Source organism: Perissodus microlepis, chromosome 23 (assembly GCF_051167445.1).
Source record: "Perissodus microlepis isolate ML-2025 ecotype Zambia chromosome 23, ASM5116744v1, whole genome shotgun sequence".
NCBI classification, from domain to species: domain Eukaryota; kingdom Metazoa; phylum Chordata; class Actinopteri; order Cichliformes; family Cichlidae; genus Perissodus; species Perissodus microlepis.
In genome coordinates, this window is record NC_140482.1 from 14,777,051 (window position 1) to 14,802,962 (window position 25,912).

Sequence of the window (25,912 nt, forward strand, 5' to 3'; positions counted from 1 at the left end):
TTGGCACTGGAGAGCGTGGCTGAGACTTTCATCCTGATTTGCTCTGCTTCTGTCTGTGATAATTTATTAATCCGTATGGCAGATTCTGTGGCTGTGATGAGGTCCACTATGGGCAACTGTTGTGGAGAAATGGCAAAATTGAGTCCTTTGGCTAATACTCTCTTCTCAGGTTCAGTGAGAATCCTGTCTGAAAAGTTCTTAACCCATTTCTCCTGACTGACTTCAGGTGTGTTTTCTTCTCTGGGTTGTGTAGGTTCAGGATGAGGAGTGTGTGTTTTTGAAAGCAAGGTGTGAAATTTCCTGCGTTGTCTTTCTTTTCCTTTAGAGTGTTTCACCATAGATGCCCTCCAGATCAAGATCAGCCAGACCCTGCAGGAACTGGAAATCCTTCTACCCTCTCCAATCTTAGAAGAGGTTTACAAGTTTGTGGACAAGGCTCAGCGGGCCCTTTTGTAGGTGAAAGTGAATGATTAGAGGTGACCATTTGTTGGACTATTGTTCAGTGGTTGTTCACCTTGCTGTCCATCTTGATCAAAGGTGTTCTGATCCTTCAGATAAAAAATAAAATGTGAGATCATAACCACTCTCAGTAACACCACAATATTTCTAAAACAGAATGCAATACAAATGTTAAATGTATTTTTTTTTTTATTTAAAAATTTTATTCAACTAAATTAGTATAAAGCCAGAAAAGAAAATGATCTTTTATTTCTTTGATAAAATACAGCCTAGACCACATCCTCAACGTTACAGAGGAGAAAAACCATCTGGGGTGGACTCCGTGCACATGGTATTGGCTACTTGAACATCAGTGAAGGCACCATTAATGCTGAAACATGTACACAGGTTTGGGAGAAACCACCCCAAAACATTTGCTAATACTAGTCTGTGTGTGTGGTTCAGCTGTCTGTGGCTGTTTTTGCAAACATTTAGTAAGCTGAGTGAAGAAAATGTATACTTTAGACAAAGATAGATTAAAACACAATGCAAAGAATTTGTGAATAAATAATGTGTAAAATATAAATAATTATCAAAGACTCCTACCCTTCATTGTCATTAGTTAGTTTTTGTGCTGTTTTGCTCATCTCATGGTCCCTGAGTGACAGAAGGATTTCGAGTTTAAAGTCAATATTGTAAATATGTGCAGAAATTACTCATAGATGTGGGTTTAGACTCTTAGAGTCAGAAATCATTTTCATATTAATTAAAAAAAAAAGATGCATAGCAAGACACTCAATCACATGTAAAAGGTACCTCTTCTTTGTCTTTTTCTTTAAGCAGATCAGTGAAGAGTAGAATTACACAACCAAGGACCATCACCGCTGCTACAGCTGATACAATTATACAGGTAGAATCTGAGAGAAAAGCAAGAAAAAATGTGACACTAAACAACATGGATACATTAATCATGGATAAAAAGGAAATGCAGACTTACTAAGGTCATTGATATTAGGTCTCAGTCAAACTGACCCAGATATCATCAATCTGTAAATCTTTGACTGAAAGAGTTTCTCACCATATTCATTATCAGATGTCTGTTGTACCTCAGGAATTGTCACCATCACCTCTCTCTGAGGAGCAGAGAGCACTCGTGCTGCACATCCCACCTGTGTGCTGTGTTTATGTGAACCTGAGAGCACAGCTGTAGTGGTGACAGTGAATGTAGCGTTGGTGTTGGACACACTGACAGTGTTGTACTGTGTGAAGTTGAGGTCTTGTTGTGAGATACTGAGTGTTACAGTGGGAGCAGGTTGACCAGTGGCTAAACAGGAAACAACCCTCTCTTCAGTAAAGTTTGACTCTCTGACTTCAACAATAGGTTCATGCAGCTCTGTGAAGGATCAGGAAATATCATCAACATGCTCTTACAAACACACCAGCTGCTAATAATAATAATAATAATAATAATAACAATAATAATAATAATAATGATAATGATAATACATTTTATTTGAAAGCGCCTTTCAGAACACTCAAGGACATGGTAGAATAATAAAAGCAACATAAAAGCAAGCAGTTTACACAATCATAAAAGCATAACACATTTATGTCCTGAGGTACTTGTTGTTGGTTAAAGAAGGTAAAAGTTGTTACCATAGACTTGGAGGCAGGTTCTACCAATGAAGGAGCCTTCAGGGTAAGTGATAAACAGACAGTAATAGCATCCTTCATCCTGCTCTGTCACATTCCTGATGACTACGGAGCAGTTCTGTAGTTCAGTGTATTTAAACTTAACATTATCTGTAAAGCCATCATTCACTCTCTGACCAAACTGCATGCTGTAGGTGGCAACATTTGTCTCTGGATCATGTGAGATTTTCTGCCATGTGACCTGAAGGACGTCTTTAGTCTCCAAGAGCTGACAGCTGAATTCAGCGTCTTCTCCCACTGCTGCCAGCACAGTCTGCTGTGTTTATATCACTGCTGTTAGAGCTGTTGCACCTTTAACAGAAAAGAAGAATCAGTCATCAGCAAAAACAAACACTGTCTACTGCAGTATATGTTTCTTACCTGTTTGAAGGATTCCAAACACAAAGAGATAGATACACAAGCACACAATCTGCCTTTGCTGTTGCAAAGTTGCAAGTTTGAGATGAACAGGAGATTTTCAATGCTTTTAGAGCAGAAAGAAACTGAAAAAGCAAGTTAATTTTTCCATGTTAATTGGGTGGGTGTAGCTCAGGTAGTAGAGCAGGGCACGTACCTAACCGGCAGGTTGGTTGTTTGATACCTGTCTGCTCCAGTTTGCATGCCAAATATCCTTGGGCAAGACACTAAACTCATGTTGCTCTCTGATGCAGCCATCGGAGTATGATAGACAGCACTTAGAAAGACAATTTAAAAAGTGCTTGTGCGAATGGTTGAATGAAGCAAGTTGTGTAAAGCGCTTTGAGAAAAATGCTATATAAGAACAAGTCCATTTACCATTTATTGTATCTGGTAGCCAAATCCAAGGTCAAAAACCAGCATGCATTCCTATGGTTTGTTTTGTTTGTTTAGGGTTTTTTTCTCTCTCTCTGTGTGTGTGTGTGTGTGTGTGTGTGTGTGTGTGTGTGTGTGTGTGTGTGTGTGTGTGTGTGTGTGTGTTTTTGTGCTGTCACAAGAAGCTCACACATGATCAGTATCTCATTATATAATGCAAAACCCACAGGGTCACAAGACGGTGCCTGATCTCCAAGCATACTGTCTTAGGTTGTGTAAATTGCTGTCGTATTACTTCTAAAATCATGAAGAGAATTTGGTGTTCAATTAGCTTTGCCCATTACTAGTTAAACTTTTTCGGTCCGCTTTTTTCCATGCTGTTGCATATCAGCATGTCATTGCCAGCAGCTCCACCACCGGCGGCTCCCACACCGTTGTCCGCAGCTCCAGCATCTGCTCTGTCGCCTGCAGCTCCCACGGCACCATTCGTTCCAGATGCGTCACCTGTGGTTGCCACACCACCGTCTGGTCCTGCCTCGTCTGGTCCTGCACCTGCCAAGCCTCTACCAGTGCCCTGGTCGTCTGCCAAGCCGCCTGAGAGGGTCCAGTCACATCCAAGTCCTCAGCCAGCCCCTCACCAAAGCCCAATTTCCAGGCCATCAGCTGGGGATCATCACTGTTGTGGACGACCTCCTGAACTCTGATGCCACCACTGCCGTCTTCCATGTGGCCAGCCCCTGGACCTGCTCTGCCACTGCCGCAGTCTTTCACACAGCCACCCTCCCAATCAGCTCCAGCTCCACCGCTGGCAATGCGGCCACCCTCCTGAACTGTTTCAACTGAGCCGCTGGCCACGCGGCCGTCCTCCAGAACTGTTTGGGCTCAGCCACTGGCCACGTAGCCACCCACCATAACAGATTCATTTTCGACTCTGGAATCTTATTTTTTGTTGAAACTAAAAAACCCTGGAATATGGTTTGAAACATGCAGCTCCTTGTGACTCTGTGGGTTTTGCATCACATACTGTGATACTGATCATGTGAGCTTCTTGTGAGAGCACAAAAAAAACACAAGGAGGTGGATTGTTTTGATCAAATAGTCAGATTAGTTTGTAGACTGCTGTGTTCACTTCAGTAATGATGGTTCATGCTGTTTTTCTACTTTTTCTGTGTGGAGTCCTTTCAGCAGGTAAGAAACAATAACTATTCTCTGTGTTTGATGCTGGTTGGATATTAGCCATTTTTAAATAGAAAGGAGGAAAGAAAATTAATTCAACTGTTTCTGTTAGTCAGCCAGTGTTTGTGGGTCTGTTTTGAGGTTTTAAGTAAATACAGTTGTGAAGATTTGTGTAGAAATACTGAACAGATATGTGCTGCATTCATGTATCTGTGTAAAACTGGGACATCTCTATTCCTGGGATTTTTTTCCAAGGGTTAATAAAACAGAACAGCTCATCATCACTCTACTAGAAAACATAATTTTAACAATTTTACCACACACTAACAGCAGGCCACATTCCTCATTCCCACATTTTCTTCTTACAGCTCTAACAGCAGTGATACAAACACACAAACATATCCAAAAAGGTCTCCTATTCATCTCAAACTTGTTACTTTGCAACAGCGATGGCAGATTGTGTGTTTGTGTATCTACTTTTTGTGTGTGGAGTCTTTCAAACAGGTAAGGAACAGATGCTTCAGTAGCCAGTGTTTCTGTTTGCTGATGACTGGTTCTTTTTTCTTTGTTAAAGGTGCAGCAGCAATGATCCAAACACAGCAGACTGTGCTGGCAGCAGTGGGAGAAGATGCTGAATTCAGCTGTCAGCTCTTGGAGACTAAAGACGTCCTTCAGGTCACATGGCAGAAAATCTCAGCTGGTGGAGAGACAAATGTTGCCACATACAACAAGTACTTTGGCCAGAGAGTGAATGACGGCTTTAACGATAAAGTTGAGTTTAAATACACTGGACTACAGAACTGCTCCATAGTCATCAGGAATGTGACGGAGCAGGATGAAGGATGCTATCGCTGTCTGTTTAACACTTATCCGGAAGGAGCCTTTATTGGTAGACCCTGCCTCCAAGTTTCTGGTAAGAACTTTTATCTTCTTTAACCAGCAACAGGAGACTCAAAATAATATAGCGGGCATAAAAACATAAGCAGCTTGTGTGTTTGTAAGAACATGTTGATGATATTTCCTGATCCTTCACAGAGCTGCATGAACCTATTGTTGATGTCAGAGAGTCAAACTCTACTGAAGAGTGGGTTGTTTCCTGTTCAGCCACTGGTCGACCTGCTCCCACTATAACACTCAGTGTCTCACAACAAGACCTCAGCTTCACACAGTACAACACTGTCAATGTGTCCAACACCAACGCTACATTCACTGTCACCACTACAGCTGTGCTCTCAGGTTCACTTAAACACAGCACACAGGTGGGATGTGCAGCACGAGTGCTCTCTGCTCCTCAGAGAGAGGTGATGGTGATGATTCCTGAGGTCAAACAGACACCTGATGATGATCATGATGATGATGATGAGTATGGTGAGAAACTTGTTCTATATGCTACAGAATTATAGATTGATGATTTCTGGGTCAGTTTGACTGGGATCTATCAACTATGATTCCATTTTCTCATTTTTCCTGCTTTTCTGACAGATTACACCTGGATCATTGTATCAGCTACAGTAGCAGGACTGATGGTCTCTGTCTTAGTTGTGGCTGTGGTCATCGCTGTCCTGCTTAAACAAAAAAAAGAGAAGAGGTAACTTTCACATTTGGCCAAGTATATCTGTTTGTAATGTGTATCTTTCTGTTATTATGCATACATGTTTTCAGCATTGACTTTAAATAGTTTTTAAATCTTTCTGTCACTCAGGGACCCGGAGATGGAGAGGACGTCACAATAATCAGCAAATGACATTAATGAGTAATGCAGTTTGATAATTATGCGTATTCTGTGTATTTATTCATCCATTCTGTGCAAGATCTAAGTATAAATTTTCCTACCTCAGCTTACTACATGTTTAGGAACACAAAGCCACAAACATCTACACACAGACTATGATTAGCAGATGGTTGCTTGCTAGTTGCTCCCAAACCTGCGTACCTCTTTCAGTGTTAATGGTTCCTTATATTATGATATTTATGCATACAATACTACTTTTTGGATCAAAGCTTTGATCAGTTTGTGGTAGAGTAAGATCCAAAAAGATAAATTCCAGTGCTATTATTTTTGTCCTATTGTTTTAACCATGTTCAGCAGCATCTCACCACTAGTTCACTACTAAGAATTTTGGTGTCTTTCCTTTTCAGTTATTTAAATAATTACTTGGCTTGACCCAAAAAACAAAAACAAACTAACAAAAAACGACAAAGTTAATGATGACATATCAATTTCATTGTTTCACTTGCTCTCCAGCAGCTTGTGAGCTGTTTCTTCTTACTATTTAAGTCGAGAGACATTTGAAGTGCATTAGAAGAGCCTTCCTCAAATCATCAGGTCTGCTGAATATGGTTTGTTTTAACTCATTGTTTAATTGAGCCTTTTCATGAACATGGTTTACAGATTTTATCATTGTGCATGTGTTTCACGCACACACACAGAAGTATTTTATAGTTTATGTGCAATAATGCTGCTGATGTTAATCCGTAATTTTGTTTTTAAAACGCTAATATTGTTTTTGCATTTTGTAAAATATGAATCATGTGTTTATTTGTTTGTATCCGGATCATCAATTCTTTCCTGTTCACACAGTTTGTGTGGTGACTTTAAAAAATGAGAAAATTACACTAATTGTCACAGTGAACTGACATGTCATTACATATCGAGTAAATAAAACAGCAATAATTAAAAGCTTAAAGAAGACGAACACATTTTATGTTGTTTTTAATGCATGTTAAAATGTTCTTCTTGGGTCTTGGCAAAATGAATCATGCTTAAGAATATTTTCTGAAAATGACTGATTTCAGAAGAATTGCATGAATAAATTTGGGAAATGAAACTGCAAGGTGGGTTTATTATAAAGTGCTGTAGGTTGTGGTTACATTATAGGTAGATTTGGTCTGCTGTAGGGGAATCATCCATCATTGTGTGCACATTTTCTAACAGCAAACCGCTGTTAGAAATGCTGAAAAATAAGTAAAAGAAATAATAAAAATAATAAAGAATCCACACAGCATCCTGTAGTGAAGAAAAACTATTTGTCCCTCTGAGTGAGTTTCTGAAATTTTATCCTTTTTATAGAGGATTTTATAGTTACTATTTATTGGTTGTGGATAAGTTAACAAGAGAAATGACTCAGTTTTAGTTTCTATAAAAAAAAGGCAATAGTTAATAATAAAAAAAATGCCCACCTATCTCTTTAGGTATACAGTGTCAACCAGCTGTGAACCTGACCTTTGTGTCAAACTACTGAAAAGAGGGCTGTTTCCTGTTCAGCCATTGGCTGACCTGGAGGCTGGTAAGAGTGATGATTAAGTTGTGAACAACAGAAACATAAAAAGTGATAAAATATTTCTTAAAATGTCACAGCAGAGCTACATTATCTCTACATGTCCAAATATGTAATGCCTGAGATATTTCTATGCTTTTATATTCATTAACATTCACATAAAAACAAAGCTGTGGTCAGAAGTTTACATCCACTAATCATGGAGTTTGGACTGTTTAATAGTAATGGATTCGATTTATATAGCGCTTTTCAAGGCACCTAAAGCGCTTTACAATGCCACTATTCATTCACTCTTACATTCACACACTGGTGGAGGCAAGCTACGGTTATAAAGTGTCTTTCCCAAGGACACAACGACCAGGACAGAGAGCCCGGGGAATGAACCGGCGACCTTCCGGTTACAGATGCGCTTCCCAACCCCCTGAGCCACAGTTTCCCAGTACATTGTACAGCATATATCTTTAATGACTACACATACACTCATTTAAATCTTTTAATAGGCTGTGCTGAAGGTTTTACAGTGACACTTAACTTGACAGAGTAGTTCATGGTCTACACAATGACTCCAAGCCCAAATCATTAGCCCCCCACCACTGTGTTTCACAGCTGATATAAGGTGTTCATGTTGATTTGCTGTTTTTTTTATTGTTTTGTAACCAAACATGACACTCATTTGTTTAAAGGAAATTGTTCCCAATGTTTTGTAGTTTGTTCAGATGCTCCTTAGCAAACCTAAATCTCCTTGGCATCGTGTTAACACACCTTAATGTTCTGGACCAGAAAACAGTACTCACACGTGATGATGATCAGTTAATCCGTTAAAGTGCATTTGATTAGCAGCATCAGGCTGCTACTTACCCAGTTAATTCACATGAAAGCAGTAAGGATGTGATTTTGGTTTCATATGTTTATATGGGATTTTATTCTCATGTCTGTTGCTTTTTTATTTGTTACTCTCCTACACTGCATAGCTGTGACAATAAAGCAATTTATGTTATGTAACCAATCTGACAGATTAGTGAGATATTTAGGGCGAGATGAATTTGATGTTTGTGCTTCCTTTTTGCTGTAGGATTAAGACTTGGTCATGTGACACGGGCTCACACATGGGAAACCACAAAAAAGCACAAAAAAAGGGAAGAAACTTGTCTTCATTCAGTTGATTTTCCAGACTTCCCTCTGAGTGTGTTAGCCAAGGGTTTCTTGTCTATTCTGTACCTTATTTACTCAATACAAGCCTTTTTACATTGTTTTTCTCTCAGCTTTATACCCACTGAAGTCTGAAGTTGAACTAAAACTAATGACACTTGCAACAATGATGGCACATGGTCTGCATTTCTACTGCTGTTTACTGAAGCTGTGGGTAAAAACACAAAAGAGAACAATATTTTTCAGAACCTCTGATTAGTCCATTTGGTACCAGTTCATAGAGCTCGGTGGGTTTTGGATGTTACAGCTTTAGTGATGAATATGTAGAGGTGGTGTAAGGTAATCTTCTTGACTGAATGTATTTTCTTTAAAAACTGGGTCATTTGTGTCTGCTCAGGTTGTTTTGGAAAAAGTGTGAAACACAGGCAGAGGTGCATGAGAAGGTTTCTGTTTCTGTTCCTCTTCACGTGCTTTTGTTGTGTGGGGTTTAATGTTGATGATGGTGCATTCTGCATTCAATTCTCAGGAAGCCAAAAGAGCTCTGGCCATTCTTTGAACCAAGAAGTCCTTAAATGTGCAATGAAAGTTACAGAACCGACATTTTGCATAGTGTATATAATTAGAAAACTGATGTTATTCACATTACAGCATGGCGGACTGCACACTTATACTTTTAATGGTCTTTTCTAAAGGTAAGCTGTGTTTAATTTCATACGTTTTGTTCTTAAAGCTGTGTGTTGTAGCTGAGACAAGAGAAAAGTTTCACTCCTAATAATTAGAAACTGATCTCAAAGAGGTCAAAAACAACCCTAACCCTAAATCTATGGTCAAGGGGTTTCAAGCAATTCTGAAAAACTTCAGTGAGATGCCTGCTTGTTTGATCACAGCTGACACACACACATGGAACTCTAGCCTCACATGTCTATTTGTTTGTACAGCTCTAACAGCAGTGATACAAACACAGCAGACTGTGCTGGCAGCAGTGGGAGAAGATGCTGAATTCAGCTGTCAGCTCTTGGGGACTAAAGACGTTCTTCAGGTCAAATGGCAGAAAGTCTCACAAGATGTGGAGAGAAATGTTGCCACCTACAACAAGTACTTTGGTCAGAGAGTAAATGATGACTTCAAAGATAAAGTTGAGTTTAAATACACTGGACTACATAACTGCTCCATAGTCATCAGGAATGTGATACAGCAGGATGAAGGATGCTATCACTGTCTGTTTAACACTTATCCTGAAGGCTCCTTCATTGGTAGAACCTACCTCCAGGTCTATGATAAGAACTTTTACCTTCTTTAACCAACAACAAGTACTTCAAACAAACGTGGACATAAATGTGTAAGCAGCTGGTGTGTTTGTAAGAGCATGTTGATGATATTTCCTGATCCTTCACAGAGCTGCATGAACCTGTTGTTGATGTCAGAGAGTCAAACTCTACTGGTTGTTTCCTGTTCAGCCACTGGTCGACCTGCTCCCACTGTAACACTCAGTGTCTCACAACAAGACCTCAACTTCTCACAGTACAACACTGTCAGTGTGTCCAACACCAACACTACATTCACTGTCACCACTACAGCTGTGCTCCCAGGTTCACGTAAACACTAGTGATGGGATTTCCGGCTCTTTTTAGAGAACCGGCTCTTTCGGTTCGGCTCACTAAAAAGAGCCGGCTCTTTCAGCTCCGAACCGGCTCTTCAGGTTGTTTTGTTGCTTTAAATAATTTATTATTAACAATAATATACAATTATGCACAAAAGGAATTACTAATGTAAAAATAAAAGTGGTTTTATTTATATATGTTTATATATTATATTATATGCGGTGGCCCCTAGAGACAAAACACGTACAAACTCCAAAAAGCATGTACAAACTCCAAAACACATTTCTAGCATGAACTGAACTTCCAAAACAGAGCTACCTAGATCACTAAAATTACACAATTGAAAGCATGAAAGCATATGTGTATTGTTTGTGTATTTATACACAATCATTCATATATAGTCAAATAATAAAAAAAATATTTACGTGTTTTGGAGTTTGTACGTGCTTCAGGGTTTGTACGTGCTTCAGGGTTCGTACGTGATTTGAAATTTGTATGTGCTTTGTCTGTAGGGGCAACCGTAAATATACTTTTATTTATTCACTCCACATAAAATGTAATAAATAAATCATATAATACAAAATCAACTATTCACATTTCAACTTTTAACTATTTAAATTTTCAGCTTTTTCCTTTTACAAATTTAAAGTGAAACAACACAAAACACAGCAAACCACAACACAATTAAATATAAATTATAATATGAAAACAAAAAGAACATGCATATTCTCTGTCATACGGACCTGCATGAATAAACTTTCTGAATCCTTTGTCATCTGCAACTGAAAATAATTGTGGATGATTACTATACCTTTCTAATGTGACATTGGTGTCCCTGGCTCTCTTTCTCTGTCTCTCCCTCCTGCTCTGTTCCTGTGCTACTGAGTGTAACTACCGCCCCTCCCCCTCTTCCCAGCTTAAAGCACAAGGCTCACATGCTGAGTGAAGCGGAAAAAAGTGCGAGAGAGAGGGTGAGAGAAAAAAAAAACAAAAAAACCACAGCTCGCGATAAGGAGCCGGCTCCCGTCGTTCACGTCAAAGACCCGGTGTTCTGGGAATTTCTCCTACCCCGTAAACCGTCCTACCCGTTGTTCCTGAGCATGTGCGCGCGTGCGCACAACACAAAAAGGGAAGCTAAGCGCATCCGGCTGTGATTTCACGCTACTCCGTTGTCATATTTGCAGGAAAATAGGTAAGTAGTAAGTATTAGTACTTTTTATTGACGTTGATACTTGATTTTTTAAGCCTTTGTGATTGTTTGTCAATATTAAAGTGAAGTCGCTATCTGCTTTCTGCACAAAACTGTCGAATTTGCAGCTTCGGTCAAGTCTGTTGTCAAGTTACTGGACACGTGGTATTTGCACAACACTTTTGAGTCCGCAGCTTCGGTGTTTTAAGGCTGTTTCGGTAATGTCGTTATTTAATAAGTTAAATTATTTGCATTGTTAACTGCACATATTGAAGCTCATAAGAAAATGTTTACTTACATTCGTAGATATGGAGAAGAAGTGGGAAGAGATTTACGCGTTCATTTCTGCGGGCTCCTACCCTTCAGGATATGACAAGGCTCAGAGGCAAAACCTCAGAAGACATGCCTCAAAATTCAAACAAAAGGGTCAGTAATTTATTGCTAATACTAACAACTCATATATGTGGTTAAATTAATTTCTAAATATATATTGTTTTACTGCAGATGGAGAACTCTTTGTTGGAACCAGAAGAGTAGTGATGTGCGATACCACTGATTTCCTTTCCGATCCGATACCAAGTAATATTCAGGGTGGTATCGACGATACTGATCTGATACCGATACTTTGTACAAAAACGTATTTTATTTACTGTATCTCAAATTATAGTTTCATTATGATTACAGGACATCAGATTACTTGTTCTTATCACTTAATAATGCAGAATTCATCATATAGAAATAAAGAACCTGAAGTTGTGCGCTATTTGAACACCTTGCCTGCCTGCACCTGTCCCTGTCCCTCTCCTCTTCAGTTCGCCTCAACATATGCTCGTCATATTCTGTGATATGATTTACTCTGAGGTGTTTGACAAATTTTTGGTGTTGCCACAACACCTCACTTTCTTGCCACATGTATGCAAACCACGTCTCAGCTGTTTGTGGATGTAAAATACGTCCGCACATAACTCCAATTACGCTCAGCCATTGTTGTGAGTGCGCACGCCAAGGGGCTGCCACATTTATACAGCCATATTTAGCACATGACTATGAAAGGTGGAAGAGGAAGTAGTTCCTTCCAATTGTAGACAATCCGAATGAAATAGTTTCTTTCCACTGTGTTCCTGTTAATGATAAACTACAAATTTACCCTAAATTACTAAAATATCGATATTTTAATGTGAGAATCGATTCTAGAACATAAATGATTGGTATCGGAGGAATCGATATTTCAGTATCGATCCACACATCACTACAGAAGAGTAGTAAAAACCATGGACGATGCCAGGAAGATATTTCATGAGGTTCATTCATCTCCAATTGGAGGACACACTGGCACACACAAAACGCTAAATGCAGTGTGTTCCAGATTTCACTGGTTTGGTATGACAGTTGACATTAAAACATGGGTATGTATTAACTGTTTGTATTACGTTAAATAGCGTTTAAAATAAGCAAATTTTTTTGATATCAGTTAAAAGAGAAACTGTACACTTGCAAAATATAAATAAATATGGTTAATTAGTGATATTACAGTAATAACCTGTAGGCCTGGCAGAGATTTGAAGACGCACACAAAGTATTGTTGCTAAATTGTTTGTTTGTTAGAGAATATGTCATTAAGTGTTTTGTTTTTGTTTTTTTGTTTTTTATAAATGAGAATGTTGAACATTTACGTGAACTCCATAAATATTTTTACCTTAAAGATTCTGGAATGTGACCAGTGTCAAAAAGTTGGGAAACCACTGACTGCTGTGCAACCGTTGCAGTGTATTCAGGTAAATATTATGCCCCATTTACCCATCAAACTATGCTTGTAGCTCATATTCATAAAGGCAGGAGGGTTTGCCAACTAATTTTAACCATCAATGTTAATGTGTACATTATACAAATTGTTATTCAAATTATTAATTTGTCCTTGATAGGTGTCTGAAGTGTGGGAACTTATTGGTATAGATCTTACTGGACCTCTTCCTAAAACTTCAAGCGGCTTCCAGTATATACTTACTGCAACTGACTACTTTTCAAAATGGGTTGAAGCTTTCCCATTAAAAACAAAATCTGCATCTGAGGTAGCCCAGCACTTGTGCTCCATTATATATAGACATGGCTGCCCCAAAATGATTTTGTCAGACCAAGGCAGAGAGTTTGTGAATGAAGTAAGTGTTAAATAATTTTCAGTTACATTTTTTAACTTTACTTCACTGGGGTCAAAGATTTTTTCTTGTGTGCTTGTATAAGAAGTATAAGAACCTTGTCCTTATCTGTTGAAGCTCAACTCTGATCTTTGCAAGTTATTGCAAATTGAAAGAAGTGTCACAGCAGCATACCATCCACAGACCAATGGTCTAGATGAAAAGACCAATGACAACATAAAAAGGTATGCCTAATTTTTATCCATCAGTTTTTAATAACATTACTTATGTTATTCAAACTTAATTGTTACTTAATAATTTATTAATTTCTTTACTTCTAATTAAACTTTCATTACTGTCTTTACATATTTCTATGCCTGCATTTAGAGCCCTCCGAAAACTGGTGAATGACCAGCAGAATAACTGGGATCTGTATCTAGATCCCACCCTGTTTTCACTGCGGTCAAAAGTACACACCACAACAAAATATACACCTTTTTTTCTGATGTATGGAAGAGAGGCAGTATTTCCATCAGAAGTGCCTGCTCAAGTGCCGGTAAGTGTTTGTCAAATTCTTTCTATGTTAGAACTAAGAATTGAAACCATTTAAGAAAAAACCCCAGTAATGTCTTTATGAATATGATATCAACTTGTTTTAATTGCTAATATCTACAAAATTTTAGATTTCCAACATCATTCTGCCAGACGACAAAAGGTACAGTGACTATGTACAGTCTGAAAGTGAAGCACCACATGCAGTTAAAGAAACTGCACAAGAAAACATTGCGAAGTCACAAGACAAGCAAAAGGTTGCATACGCCAAGCGGGCCCTGAAAAAGTACAAAAATGTTGTGTACAATGTAGGGGATCAAATTCTGCTTCTAAATATGAGGAAACGTGGGCGAAAAGGAGGAAGACTTGAACCGGATTTTTCAGGTCCCTACACAATTGATGACATCAGTGGAAAATGTGTTAGACTGAAAAACGCTGAGGGAAATACTTTAAAAAGTCTATACAGTATTGACCACATTAAACCCTATAGAAGAAGCCACCCTGTCCAAGTCTCAATTCCAACTGAACCTGTTGAGAGTAGCCCATCTTCTGAGATGTGGCCTTGCAGTCCTCAGCATCATCATGAAGCGCTGCAAAATAACAGACCCTCTGTCATACAGTTTGCACCAAAAATAGCTCCGGTAAAATCAGTCCAAGCACCAGAAGAGCTTGTACCAGTGACCCCCCCAGAAACCCAGCACGCAAGAAAAAGGTGGCATAGCTAAAAATCTCATTCTGACCGGTTGGTCAATTGTTGCCAGTTTGGCTAGTCGAATGGATAGAATGTTTTATTTTTTTCTCCCCTTTTGCTAATTTTGACCTGTTGGTCCAATTTTGGCTAATTTCTGATTTACATAAAGCTACTCCCCTCTGGCATGTTTATTTTGTTGGCCCGTTGGCCCTTGTCTGCTTGTGGCCCGTTGGCCCTTGTCTGCTTGTGGCCCGTTGGCTCTTGTCTGCTTGTGGCCCGTTGGTCATTGACCGTGATTTTCAAATGGCAACTGTTATTACTAAAGAAACTTATCATATTTTGTTTTTTAGTGAAGTGGCTTTGGGCTGCAAAAGACACCGGGCGTGTGTAGGCAGTCGTTGGGCCATACAAATTGTATGACTCTTCTTTTCGCACACTGGAGGACAGTGGGTGGCTTTCTGATGAGGTAAGTGAAGTAATCATTTTTGGTCCTAGTGGTGGTCTGTAAAAATAATCTTCTTTTAATCCAAACAGGTCATTGATGCATACCTGCACTGCCTCATTAGGAAACAAAAGGCAAGTAAGAACGTATGCCGGTTATTTCACAAAAGTATTTTATACAATTTTGTAATCTTTTAAAAAAAAATCTTGCATTTTTCAGAAACCCGTGTATCAGTTGTCTTGCGTTGTTGCAACCTCTCTGTTTTCTGGGAAGTTTAAATGTGTCAGCAAGGTAATGTAGATCTTATATTGGTTATATAGTGTATGTTATGTAAATAAATCTAAACCTTTGTAAACTTAAAAATATTCCACAGATGTTGTTTCCGGCTGAGGACATTTGGTTGTGCCCACTGAACTCTGGTGCACACTGGATCCTTGTGGTACATGTTCACACCTCATGTGTTTTTTCTCTTTTTTGTTTTACTGTTCTTTTTAGCAGCATATTCTTATTTTGAAAATGCTTACAATTGATTATGTTTACTTAAGTGAGTGTAATACACATATTCTACTAAATACAATTTTTATTTTAGGTTGTCAAAATCTCCTCACAATCTGTACTGCTGTTATGAAAGGAAAATTATGCGTAACTGGAGGTATTCATCATTCATTAATTATCTGTTTTGGGTTGTTTGGTTTGTGGGGGGTTTTTTCTTTTTATTTAGAGCAAAATGCTGGCTACATTTTAAAAACTTGTTTTATTTTTATTAGGAATTTTCTGAAGATGAAAGGAAAGGAAGAGTCCCGAGTGGATTGGAAAATGGAGACTCTGCCACACAACAAGCAAATGGACTCCAGCAGTTGTGGAATTTTAGTGTTGAAGGTATTTAATAAGAAATTGTATTTAATTGTATTTATTGTATTTAACTAGAATTAAGTTAATCAATTGCAATTACTGTTACATATTTTACAGTTTGCCGAACACTACCTTCTGAGTGGAGAGGTTACTAGGGTGCTGTCCACTCCAGAAGCCATTGGGCTGCACCGCACTGAAATTGCTTGCGAACTGCTAGAACGTCAAAGTAAGTTGAGTCATGCGCTTTTGTATTGCAATAGCACTTTCAGTTTTGTTTAAAAACTGTTAGGTTGAACGCCAGTGTGTTTCTAGGTAATGCTGATGACTACTGTGTGGTTTGTTCCCTGCTGGAAGCCGATCCTGAGTCCAGTATGATTGAAATGGTAAAACAAATAAACCACAAATGCAATATACAGTGGCTTGCAATAGTATTTGGCCCCCTTGAACTTTTCCACATTTTGTCACATTACAGCCACAAACACAAATCAATTTTAATGGTAATTCCACGTGAAAGACGAATACAAAGTGGTGTACACATGAGAAGTGGAACAAAAATCATACATGATTCCAAACAATTTTTACAAATGAATAACTGAAAAGTGGGGTGTGCGTAATTATTCAGCCCCCTGAGTCAATACTTTGTAGAACCACCTTTATCTGCAATTACAGCTGCCAGTCTTTTAGGGCAGCGGTCTCCAACCTTTTTTGCGCCACGGACCGGTTTATGCCCGACAATATTTTCATGGACCGGCCTTTAAGGTGTCGCGGATAAATACAACAAAATAAAACTAGTACCGGTACTGAAAAAAAGAAAATTTATTCATAACCAGTGTTGGGTAAGTTACTTTAAATTAGTAACTTAGTTACATTACTAGTTACTTCTATCAAAAGTAACTCAGTTACTTCAAGTTACTCGTTACTTTCAGAGTAACTAGTTACTAGGGAAAGTAACTTTGGTTTTACTCAGAATTCTCTTGTTAATGTGTTGCTTCCGTAACTGGATACCCAGCCAGACTGCCAGTCTTCTAGCTTGCTTACTTGCCACAAGTGCACTGTGCCACCTACCAATAGAAAGGAAAAAAATAATGTGCACACTTCCACGAGAGAAATCCCACGCCTGGACCGTCGTTGACCGCCGCCATGATTCTAGCCTGCTTTTTACATCCAACACAAAAACTGCAGTCGTGGTGCTTTCGATTGTACTCAGAACTCGGAAATTCTGCCTTCTGAATAGGAAGATGTAGGGAACACCAGACTGCAGATGAGCTGCTTACAGGGCTGGACTGGGACAAAAAAAAAAAATCGTCCCGGGGAATTTGACTAGAGACCGGCCCACCATTATAGGAAAAATCATAAAGCCTTTGAATGAAAACAAACGCTGTTGTGACAGTGATGTACACTGTTCTGATGGTATATATGCATTAATCTATCAATCATTTGTTGTAAGACTCAGATAATTATTTTTTTAAAAGCGAGACATTTTAAATGAGAATAAGAAAGAAAAGTATTTCCTTGTGCCCACCTCTCCCTGTTAATGCCCTACCTGCCCCCCTGGCAACACTTTGCTAGACCCGCCCCTGCACAGTTACCAGCTGTCAGCTAAGTAAAAAAAAAAAGGATCCTGGTGTTATTTGTCTCTCAGAAACAGTTCATAACTTCCCTTCAACTCATTCATGTCACCTAAAAGGTAAACCTGTTTCTCCATCACCTGTTCAGCTCTGATGATTCAGTAAGGACATCTCCTGGTTTCATCTTCATGTTTCCCTCTCACCACATATCCAAACCGACATCATGACCAGCAGCTTTACAGCTGTGGCTCCAGCAAACATCAGCTGATAGTAGAAAGTAATATTAAATAAATTCTAACAACAGCTGATCAAGCTTATAAGTGCTGCTGTTGTTTAGCGCGACACCCGCTGGTTTCCTCTTTCTGGCGCAAAGTGGCCGATAAATAAACAAGAGAGAAAAGCCGATCAGCTGATCATTGATCAGTTTCATGATTGAAGTAGAAACAGGAGAGGGAGGGGGAGAGAATGAGAGGAGAAGAGGCAGCTGTGCAGCCCAAACACAGAATAACTCCAGCTTTGTGTCTTTTTCATTGTAGCTGAAGTCCGGGACAAAAATGTTCCTTTTCACCTCAATACGAAACCCTTAATATTTTCTCTGAATACCAGACGATTCTGTTTTTTACGGGACAGTTGGCAACTCTAATAATTAACCTATGAACAAAATAAAGTTCAACATCAGTAACATAGCACCCACCCAGCTGTATAGAAACTCCGTCATGCTAGCTAGTACGCAGTACGAAAAAGTCAGCATAACGAAAATAAACTCCACCTACACTTGATTTATATGTGACACAGATACACTGGAGGTCATAACTTCTTACCTGAAGTTCAGTTCACCTGATACTCGGACCAGCGGCTGCTTCGGGTCTCTCCTCTTGGCCCCCCTTTCCTTCATCCACCTGCTGGCTTCCACCACTTGCTAATGTTATTGAATCTGTGGAAGCTCCGCGATAGCCACCACACGAAGTAACGAATAACGAGCCTATTTGAATCCCAGTAACGAGTAACGCGTTCCTGGTTTTGGCATAATAACTAGTTACCGTGCTTGTTACCACAATAATAACGTAGTTACTGCAACGCGTTACTTAATAGTCCCAACACAGTTCATAACACACGTGAAAAGACCAAGGAAAACCGAGTTAACGATAAAAACGATAACAAAATAACGCTGAAAACCGATAAAAACCCTGAAAACTATACATTTCACACCTGAGCCTCAACTCTCGCGGCCCGGTACCAAACGACTCACGGACCGGTACCGGTCCGAGGCCCGGGGTTTGGGGACCGCTGTTTTAGGGTATATCTCTACCAGCTAGAGACTGGTAGAGACATTGGTCTTTCACGTGGAATTCCAATAAAATTGATTCATGTTTGTGAATGCAATCTGACAAAATGTGGAAAAGTTCACGGGGGCCGAATACTTTTGCAAGCCACTGTAGTAATTATTTTCTCATCAAATTCGTAATGTTGGTTAACACACTTACACCCCCCCCCCCTCTTCAGGTGCAGTGCGAGTTTTGTCTCAGATGGGCACATTTTGGATGTGCTCAATAAGAGAGCAGCCTGGTCAAGTACTTGTGCGACAAATGTGCATAATTTGTTATGAATACTGTTTCTTTTTCAGTTCTTTCTCCCTGTGTTCTGTTGGATCTGTAAATATCAAATATATATATCTGTAAATATATGCTTTCAGTCACAGTAAAGTACAAAGAGCAGCTTGGTCAAGTACTTGTGTAAAAAATGTGCATAATTTGTTATGAATACTGTTTCTTTTTCAATTCTTTCTCCCTGTGTTCTGTTGGATCTATAAATGTCAAATATATGTATCTGTAAATATATTCAGTAAATATATACTGTAACTATAATGGAGTGAGTTCATTGTCAAAGTTTATATAGTCAGGTGTTCCAATCACTTCAATGGTGACAGCTGTATAACTTAAGCACCTTGGCATGCAGACTGCTTCTACAAACAAGTGCCAAAACATGCTAGCTTTGTTATTATAAACTAGAAGCATACTCTGACAGGAAGAATTACGTGCCAAACCATGCTACCTTTGTTAATAAGAGCAAGAAGCATAATTCTGACAGGAAGAATTACATGCCAAAACATGCTACCGTTGTTATTATAAACTAGAAGCATACTCTGACAGGAAGAATTACGTGCCAAACCATGCTACCGTTGTTATTATAAACTAGAAGCATACTCTGACAGGAAGAATTACGTGCCAAACCATGCTACTGTTGTTATTATAAGCTAGAAGCATACTCTGACGGGATGAATTACGTGCCAAACCATGCTACCTTTGTTAATAAGAGCAAGAAGCATAATTCTGATGGGAAGAATTACGTGCCAAACCATGCTACCTTTGTGAATGTGACCTACAAGCACACTTTAATGGGTAAAAAGAAGTGTCAAACCGTGCTGGCTTTATGAATATCAGCTACAAACATACTCTGATGGGCAAAGTTAAGTGGCAAACCGTCATACCTACTTAAATTTGTGCAGAAATGTGCATAAATTACGTGCAGTAGGACATTTTGCCAAAGTAGGGCAGTTTGTCATAAGGCAGCGTAAAATTATCCTACTGGTAGGACGGTTTGCCAAAGTAGGACTGTTTGTCAGGGGACACTGTAAAATTATCCTACGGGTAGGATGTTTTGCCAAAGTAGGATGGTTTGTCAGAACACCGGCTCTAAGAGCCATTTCGTTCGCAACCGACCCATCACTAGTACACACAGCACACAGGTGGGATGTGCAGCATGAGTGCTCTCTGCTCCTCACAGAGAGCTGACTGTGATGATTCCTGAGGTCCAACAGACACCTGATGATGATGATGATGGTGAAAAACTCTTTCACACATTTACAGATTGGTGATTTCTGGGTCAGTTTGACTGGGATCTAACATCATTGACATCAGTAAGTCTCAAGTTGATCCATGACTGATGTATCAGTTTTGATCTCTGTCATATTTTGTTTTTTCTCACAGATTCCTCCTCGATCACTGTAATAGTTGCAGTAGTGGTGTTGGTCTTTGTTCCTTTCATTGCTCCACTGTGCTGCTTGACGAAAAAGACAAGAAGAGGTACCTTTCACATGTGGTTTAATATGTCTTATTGTAATGCATCTCTTTCTATTAACATAATAATGATTTATGACTCCAAGAGCCTAAACCCACATCTATCCAGTAATAGCTGCAGATATTTACAATATTGACTTTAAACTTTAAACTTCAAATCCTTCTATCACTCAGTGATCTTTAGAGGAGTAAAACAGCAGAAAAATTAACCAATAACATTCACGGGTAAGACTGTTTGATAATTATTCATATTCTATATGTTATTTATTCATTAATTTGTTGGAAGATCATTCAAGATTTCTTTGTGTAATTGTTAATTTTCCTCACTCAGTTTAGTTCAGTACATTTTAAATATATTTGGTTTTATTTATTTTTTTTATCTGAACAATCAGAGCACCTTTGAAGAAGAACAACAACAAGGTGAACAAACACCAAATTACAACAATCCAACTAAAACATCACCTGCAAGAAGACGTAAGCAACACGCTGTGGTGAACACACACCTCACAGCAACACAACTGTTTAATATGAACTTTCTGCCAAGTGAGTTGATCTTAACAAATGCACCAGACACAGAAGCTAAACGCACATAAGCTAAAGGAATGATGTTTTACTGTGAGTGACAGAACTTTTGCACAGCTCTCTGAAGATCCCACTACAGCATTTGAGTCAGTTTGAGCTCTTGACTTTGGGTCATTGCAACACCCCAAGTATTTTTTAGACATTTGCTTGGAGATCTGTTAAGGCTCGTTGTGCCTAAACATGACCCAGTTGGGGCTGAGCTTTAGCCACTCTTCCAGATTTCAATTGTTAATTTTTATTTTTATAATGCTGATGTTTCTGACACTTTATACTTTAATACTAGATTTTTTTATATTTGTCTGTTTTGTTTTGAATGTCACACTCCAGCACTCCGTCCTCGCACACTCACAATAAGGCTACGTCCACACGTACACGGGTATTTTTGAAAACAGAGATTTTCCGTTTTCGTTTTAAAAAATAATCCCGTCCACACGTAAACGCAGAAATGAAGGAAAATGCTGCTAGGAACATGCCAAAGCAACAGGTGGCGATATATTCCTAACCGTGTAGAAATGTTGGCCAATCAGAAGTCTAGAAGCCTCGGTGGGAAATAGTAAACAAGGATGGGGCATAGAAGCAGAACCGAGTCGTATGTGTGGAGGGACAGTAACTGTGTGTGTATATGTAAGCATTTAAACACTGCAGAGAGTACAATTAACAGTAACAGTATTGTAGAAATTAATTTCACCGAAACAATAACGTGGCGCACAGTGTGACGTCAAAAAAGGCGTAGACCTTTGACGCTGCGTTTTCTCCGTTTTTCTCGTCCACACGTAAATGCAAAAACGGAGTTTTCAAAAATATCTCCCCTGGCAAGCGTTTTTAGAAATCTCTGTTTTCAGTGACCGAAAACGCCGTTTACGTGTGGACGAAAGGTGCAAAGGCATAGAAAAATCTGCGTTTTCAAAAATACCCGGGTACGTGTGGACGTAGCCTCAAGCTGTTGAATCCTAAATTGTTTGTTTGTTTGTTTGTTTGTTTGTTGTTATTGTGTTTATTTTCATTGCAAAAGTGTAACCCATTCATGCAGGAATTATGACAACCTCAATCAGGATTTTTTCTTTAAGTATTTTTATTCATCTTTTCATGCCTAAAGATTGAGGTTGTCATAATTCATGCATGACAGGATGAAATAACAATAATTAAAATGACACATGTCGTACATCTATAGTAACATTAAATGACCAGAGTTGTGATGGAGTGACACATCAGTGTCCAATGTAGTGGTTTATGTGCAAGTACACCATCAACACTGACACAAATACAAGCAAACAGCCTTTGAATAGCTGTTCACTGTAGTGACCTCTATGCGTGAAAAGGTTAATGTAATTAACTGTATTTTTAAAAAAAATTATTTAGTTATTGTCAGGGGAAAATTGTATATAGTGTGATCAGCTTCATGAAATATGTTCTTTTATTGATCACTAAGCAAATGTCTACGTGACTTTTGACATGAACTCTTCTGTGATAAACAACTAACAGCTTCCTCTTTCTGTAACAACATGCAGACTTAGAAAAGGGGAACCTCATCTCTGAGTTCTTAGAATAACTGTTATCTTTGTACACACAGACACAAGCTTGTATAAATAAAGAACGCAGACAGTGATACAGCGCGAGTCCGTGAGTGCCTCCTGCAAGGAAGAGCGCTCTGTGACCGTCCTCGCGAGTAAAAGACAACTGCAGTGTTTGTGTTTTCTAACTCAGGTGTCTCAGCTGAAGAACTGCGGGGTGATTTTTAGAAATCCCCTGTCAGTTATATTAGCCTATATTACAGGATTAACTCGAACATGAAGCCGACTACAGACTTGAATATCTAACACTAACATTGTTTTCATATTAACTAAATGATAGCAGATTAAACTGCAGTGGACATAAAATCTAAATTAGAATCTGAACTTGTGCTGTTGTTGTTCAGTCCTGTAAATTACTGAACAAGTCCTGATGTCGTCTCTGGTTAAGATGATTGTTTTGGAACAAAGTAAACAGAGACTTTAGAGGATAACTATGCTGCTTCATAGTTATGTGGAGATGGAGGATGTTTTCTCACCTGATACAGTGATATAATGGTAGAGTTACCGAAGCTAATAGGCATCACGTTGACTCTTTATGTCAAGGCTGTGTGCAGGCAGGCAGTATGGAGGAACCAAACGCAGGACTCATAGAGGCAAACCGTGAAGTCAAAACAGCTTTAATGCTGAACTCAAAAGTAACAGACTGAAAATACAAAAATAACCTTACACAGGCAGGCAAACAACACACAGCATAAGATGAGGGTACAGCGTGACGCTGAACACTGGAGGACACACACTATAAATACACAGGCAGGAACATGAGGGAACAAGGAACGGGTGGGAACACAGTCGGGAGAAATTAGACCTAACAAGACAGAGCAACCGAAACTAAAAATACTGAAATAACACATGGACCTTCAAAGAAAAACAGGAAATACACAGACTGGACTCAGAGACGCGATACAGACAGAACAGAGGGAACACACGGGCAGACACTAAACAGAGGGAGCACAGAATCAAAACCCTTGGAACTAAAAAGTCTAAACCCCAAGTAATAAGAATAAGCTAGAACGCAAGATCATAATAATAGTAAGAAACACAAACCGCTGGGTCAAAAGACCCAGGACCGTGACACTTTAAATAAAAATACCCTACAACCAGAGGCCTCCTCTGCATTAGACTAATGGGAACTTGATGCAAAAGTAACTCTAATTATTAGGAGAAGAAGCATGAAAAGGGAAGAAACACCCACACTTGCCTGTGGGTGTTAAAGCTTAGTGTTTCTTGTGTAGTCTGTGTCTATATTTACTTTGTTTATCTCTGAGTGTTATGCCCAGAGCACTTTAACTAAAACTTGACCATTTGCAACAGTGATGGCACATGGTCACATTTCTACCGCTGCTTAATAAAGTTGATTAAAAAGCTGTGGCTAAAAACACATACGAGGGTCAAAGGTTTTAACATCCAGCCTTTTATGTTTAAAATGATACAGAGTGCTATAACAGAGCTTATTCATATTCTATAATAGTAAAACATCTTTATTCTTAATCAAAGATAAATTGAGTCTGCATAAACTGAATGAAACATGAAGTTTGTCAGTCTGTGCAAATATTCACGTTAGAAACAAAATTATAGAAACAGACCCATAATGAACACAAGTGCAGTCATACAGCTCTGCGACACCACAAACACATAGTTGGTTTTCTTCGTTCTCAGATATCTGATATACAACATTGAAATATCTGTTTTAATGCAATAATTAATGAGACTCAGAATGATCCAAAGAGTCTCAGATTAATGTCTGCATATTACAGTACATAATGCTGACTTTAATAATGTGACAAACAGCAAAACCACGGTCATGTGTGTGTGACGTCAGGTCACGACCAGGTCATAACTGATGGGATAATTTGTTTGAGGTAATATTTTTGCTTTTTGGCATTCCTGTTAAAAAGGATGTTTTTTGTAAACTTGTTGAGGATCTGATACAGACTACTGAGAAAGCACAAGGAAGGGATCTGATGCAGATCCCTTCCTTGTGTTAAAAAAAAAGAATTGAAGGAGAAGTCAATTGTTTTCGTTCAGTTACTTTTTAACTCAACTGTGAGTGTGCGGTACGTCTGCCCTGATTTCTGTGTAGTTTCAGTGTGCATTTATTCACTTACTACCAACCTTTTACATCTTTTGATATCCAAAAAGGTCTCCTATTCATCTCAAACTTGTTACTTTGCAATAGCGATGGCAGATTGTGTGCTTGTGTATCTACTTTTTGTGTGGAGTCTTTCAAACAGGTAAGGAACAGATGCTTCAGTAGCCAGTGTTTCTGTTTGCTGATGACTGATTCATTTTTCTCTGTTAAAGGTGCAGCAGCAATGATCCAAACACAGCAGACTGTGATGGCAGCAGTGGGAGAAGATGCTGAATTGAGCTGTCAGCTCTTGGAAACTAAAGACGTCCTTCAGGTCACATGGCAGAAAAGTTCAAATGATGTGGAGACAAATGTTGCCACCTACAACAAGTACTTTGGCCAGAGAGTGAATGACGGCTTTACAGATAAAGTTAAGTTTAAACATGCTGGTCTATGGAACTGTTCCATAGTCATCAGGAATGTGACGGAGCAGGATGAAGGATGCTATCGCTGTCTGTTTAACACTTATCCTGAAGGAGCCTTTATTGGTAGACCCTGCCTCCAAGTCTATGGTAAGAACTTTTACCTTCTTCAAATTACAATAGGCTCCAGCAAAAAAGATAACAAATGAAAATTTGTCAGATGTTGATCTCATTTTAAAATCACTTTTCTTAAAGTGTTTGTTGATCCTTCACAGAGCTACACGAACCTGTTGTTGATGTCAGAGAGTCAAACTCTACTGAAGAGTGGGTTGTATCTTGTTCAGCCACTGGTCGACCTGCTCCCACTATAACACTCAGTGTCTCACAACAAGACCTCAACTTCTCACAGTACAACACTGTCAATGTGTCCAACACCAACGCTACATTCACTGTCACCACTACAGCTGTGCTCTCAGGTTCACTTAAACAGAGCACACAGGTGGGATGTGCAGCACGAGTGCTCTCTGCTCCTCACAGAGAGGTGATGGTGACGGTTCCTGAGGTCCAGCAGGTGTATGCTGCTGCTACTGCTGATTATAATGGTGAGAAACTCTTTCAAAGTCACAGATTTATAGAGTGA

At 39.0% G+C, this 25,912-nt stretch overlaps 1 protein-coding gene and 2 pseudogenes across 1 annotated transcript; 2 read left to right on the forward strand and 1 right to left on the reverse strand.

Annotated features, from left to right (window-relative positions):
- Positions 1–1,460: 1,460 nt before the first annotated feature.
- Positions 1,461–11,270, reverse strand: LOC146361056 (OX-2 membrane glycoprotein-like; annotated as a pseudogene).
- Positions 9,175–10,131, forward strand: LOC146361057 (OX-2 membrane glycoprotein-like; annotated as a pseudogene).
- A 4,642-nt stretch (positions 11,271–15,912) lies between the features above and the next one.
- Positions 15,913–25,912, forward strand: LOC146361058 (nectin 1a-like). The gene is made up of 4 exons (XM_084921420.1): positions 15,913–16,011; positions 16,102–16,210; positions 25,084–25,422; positions 25,548–25,912. Exons 1-4 carry the CDS (start codon positions 15,913–15,915, stop codon positions 25,910–25,912), a joined length of 912 nt encoding a protein of 303 aa, XP_084777546.1.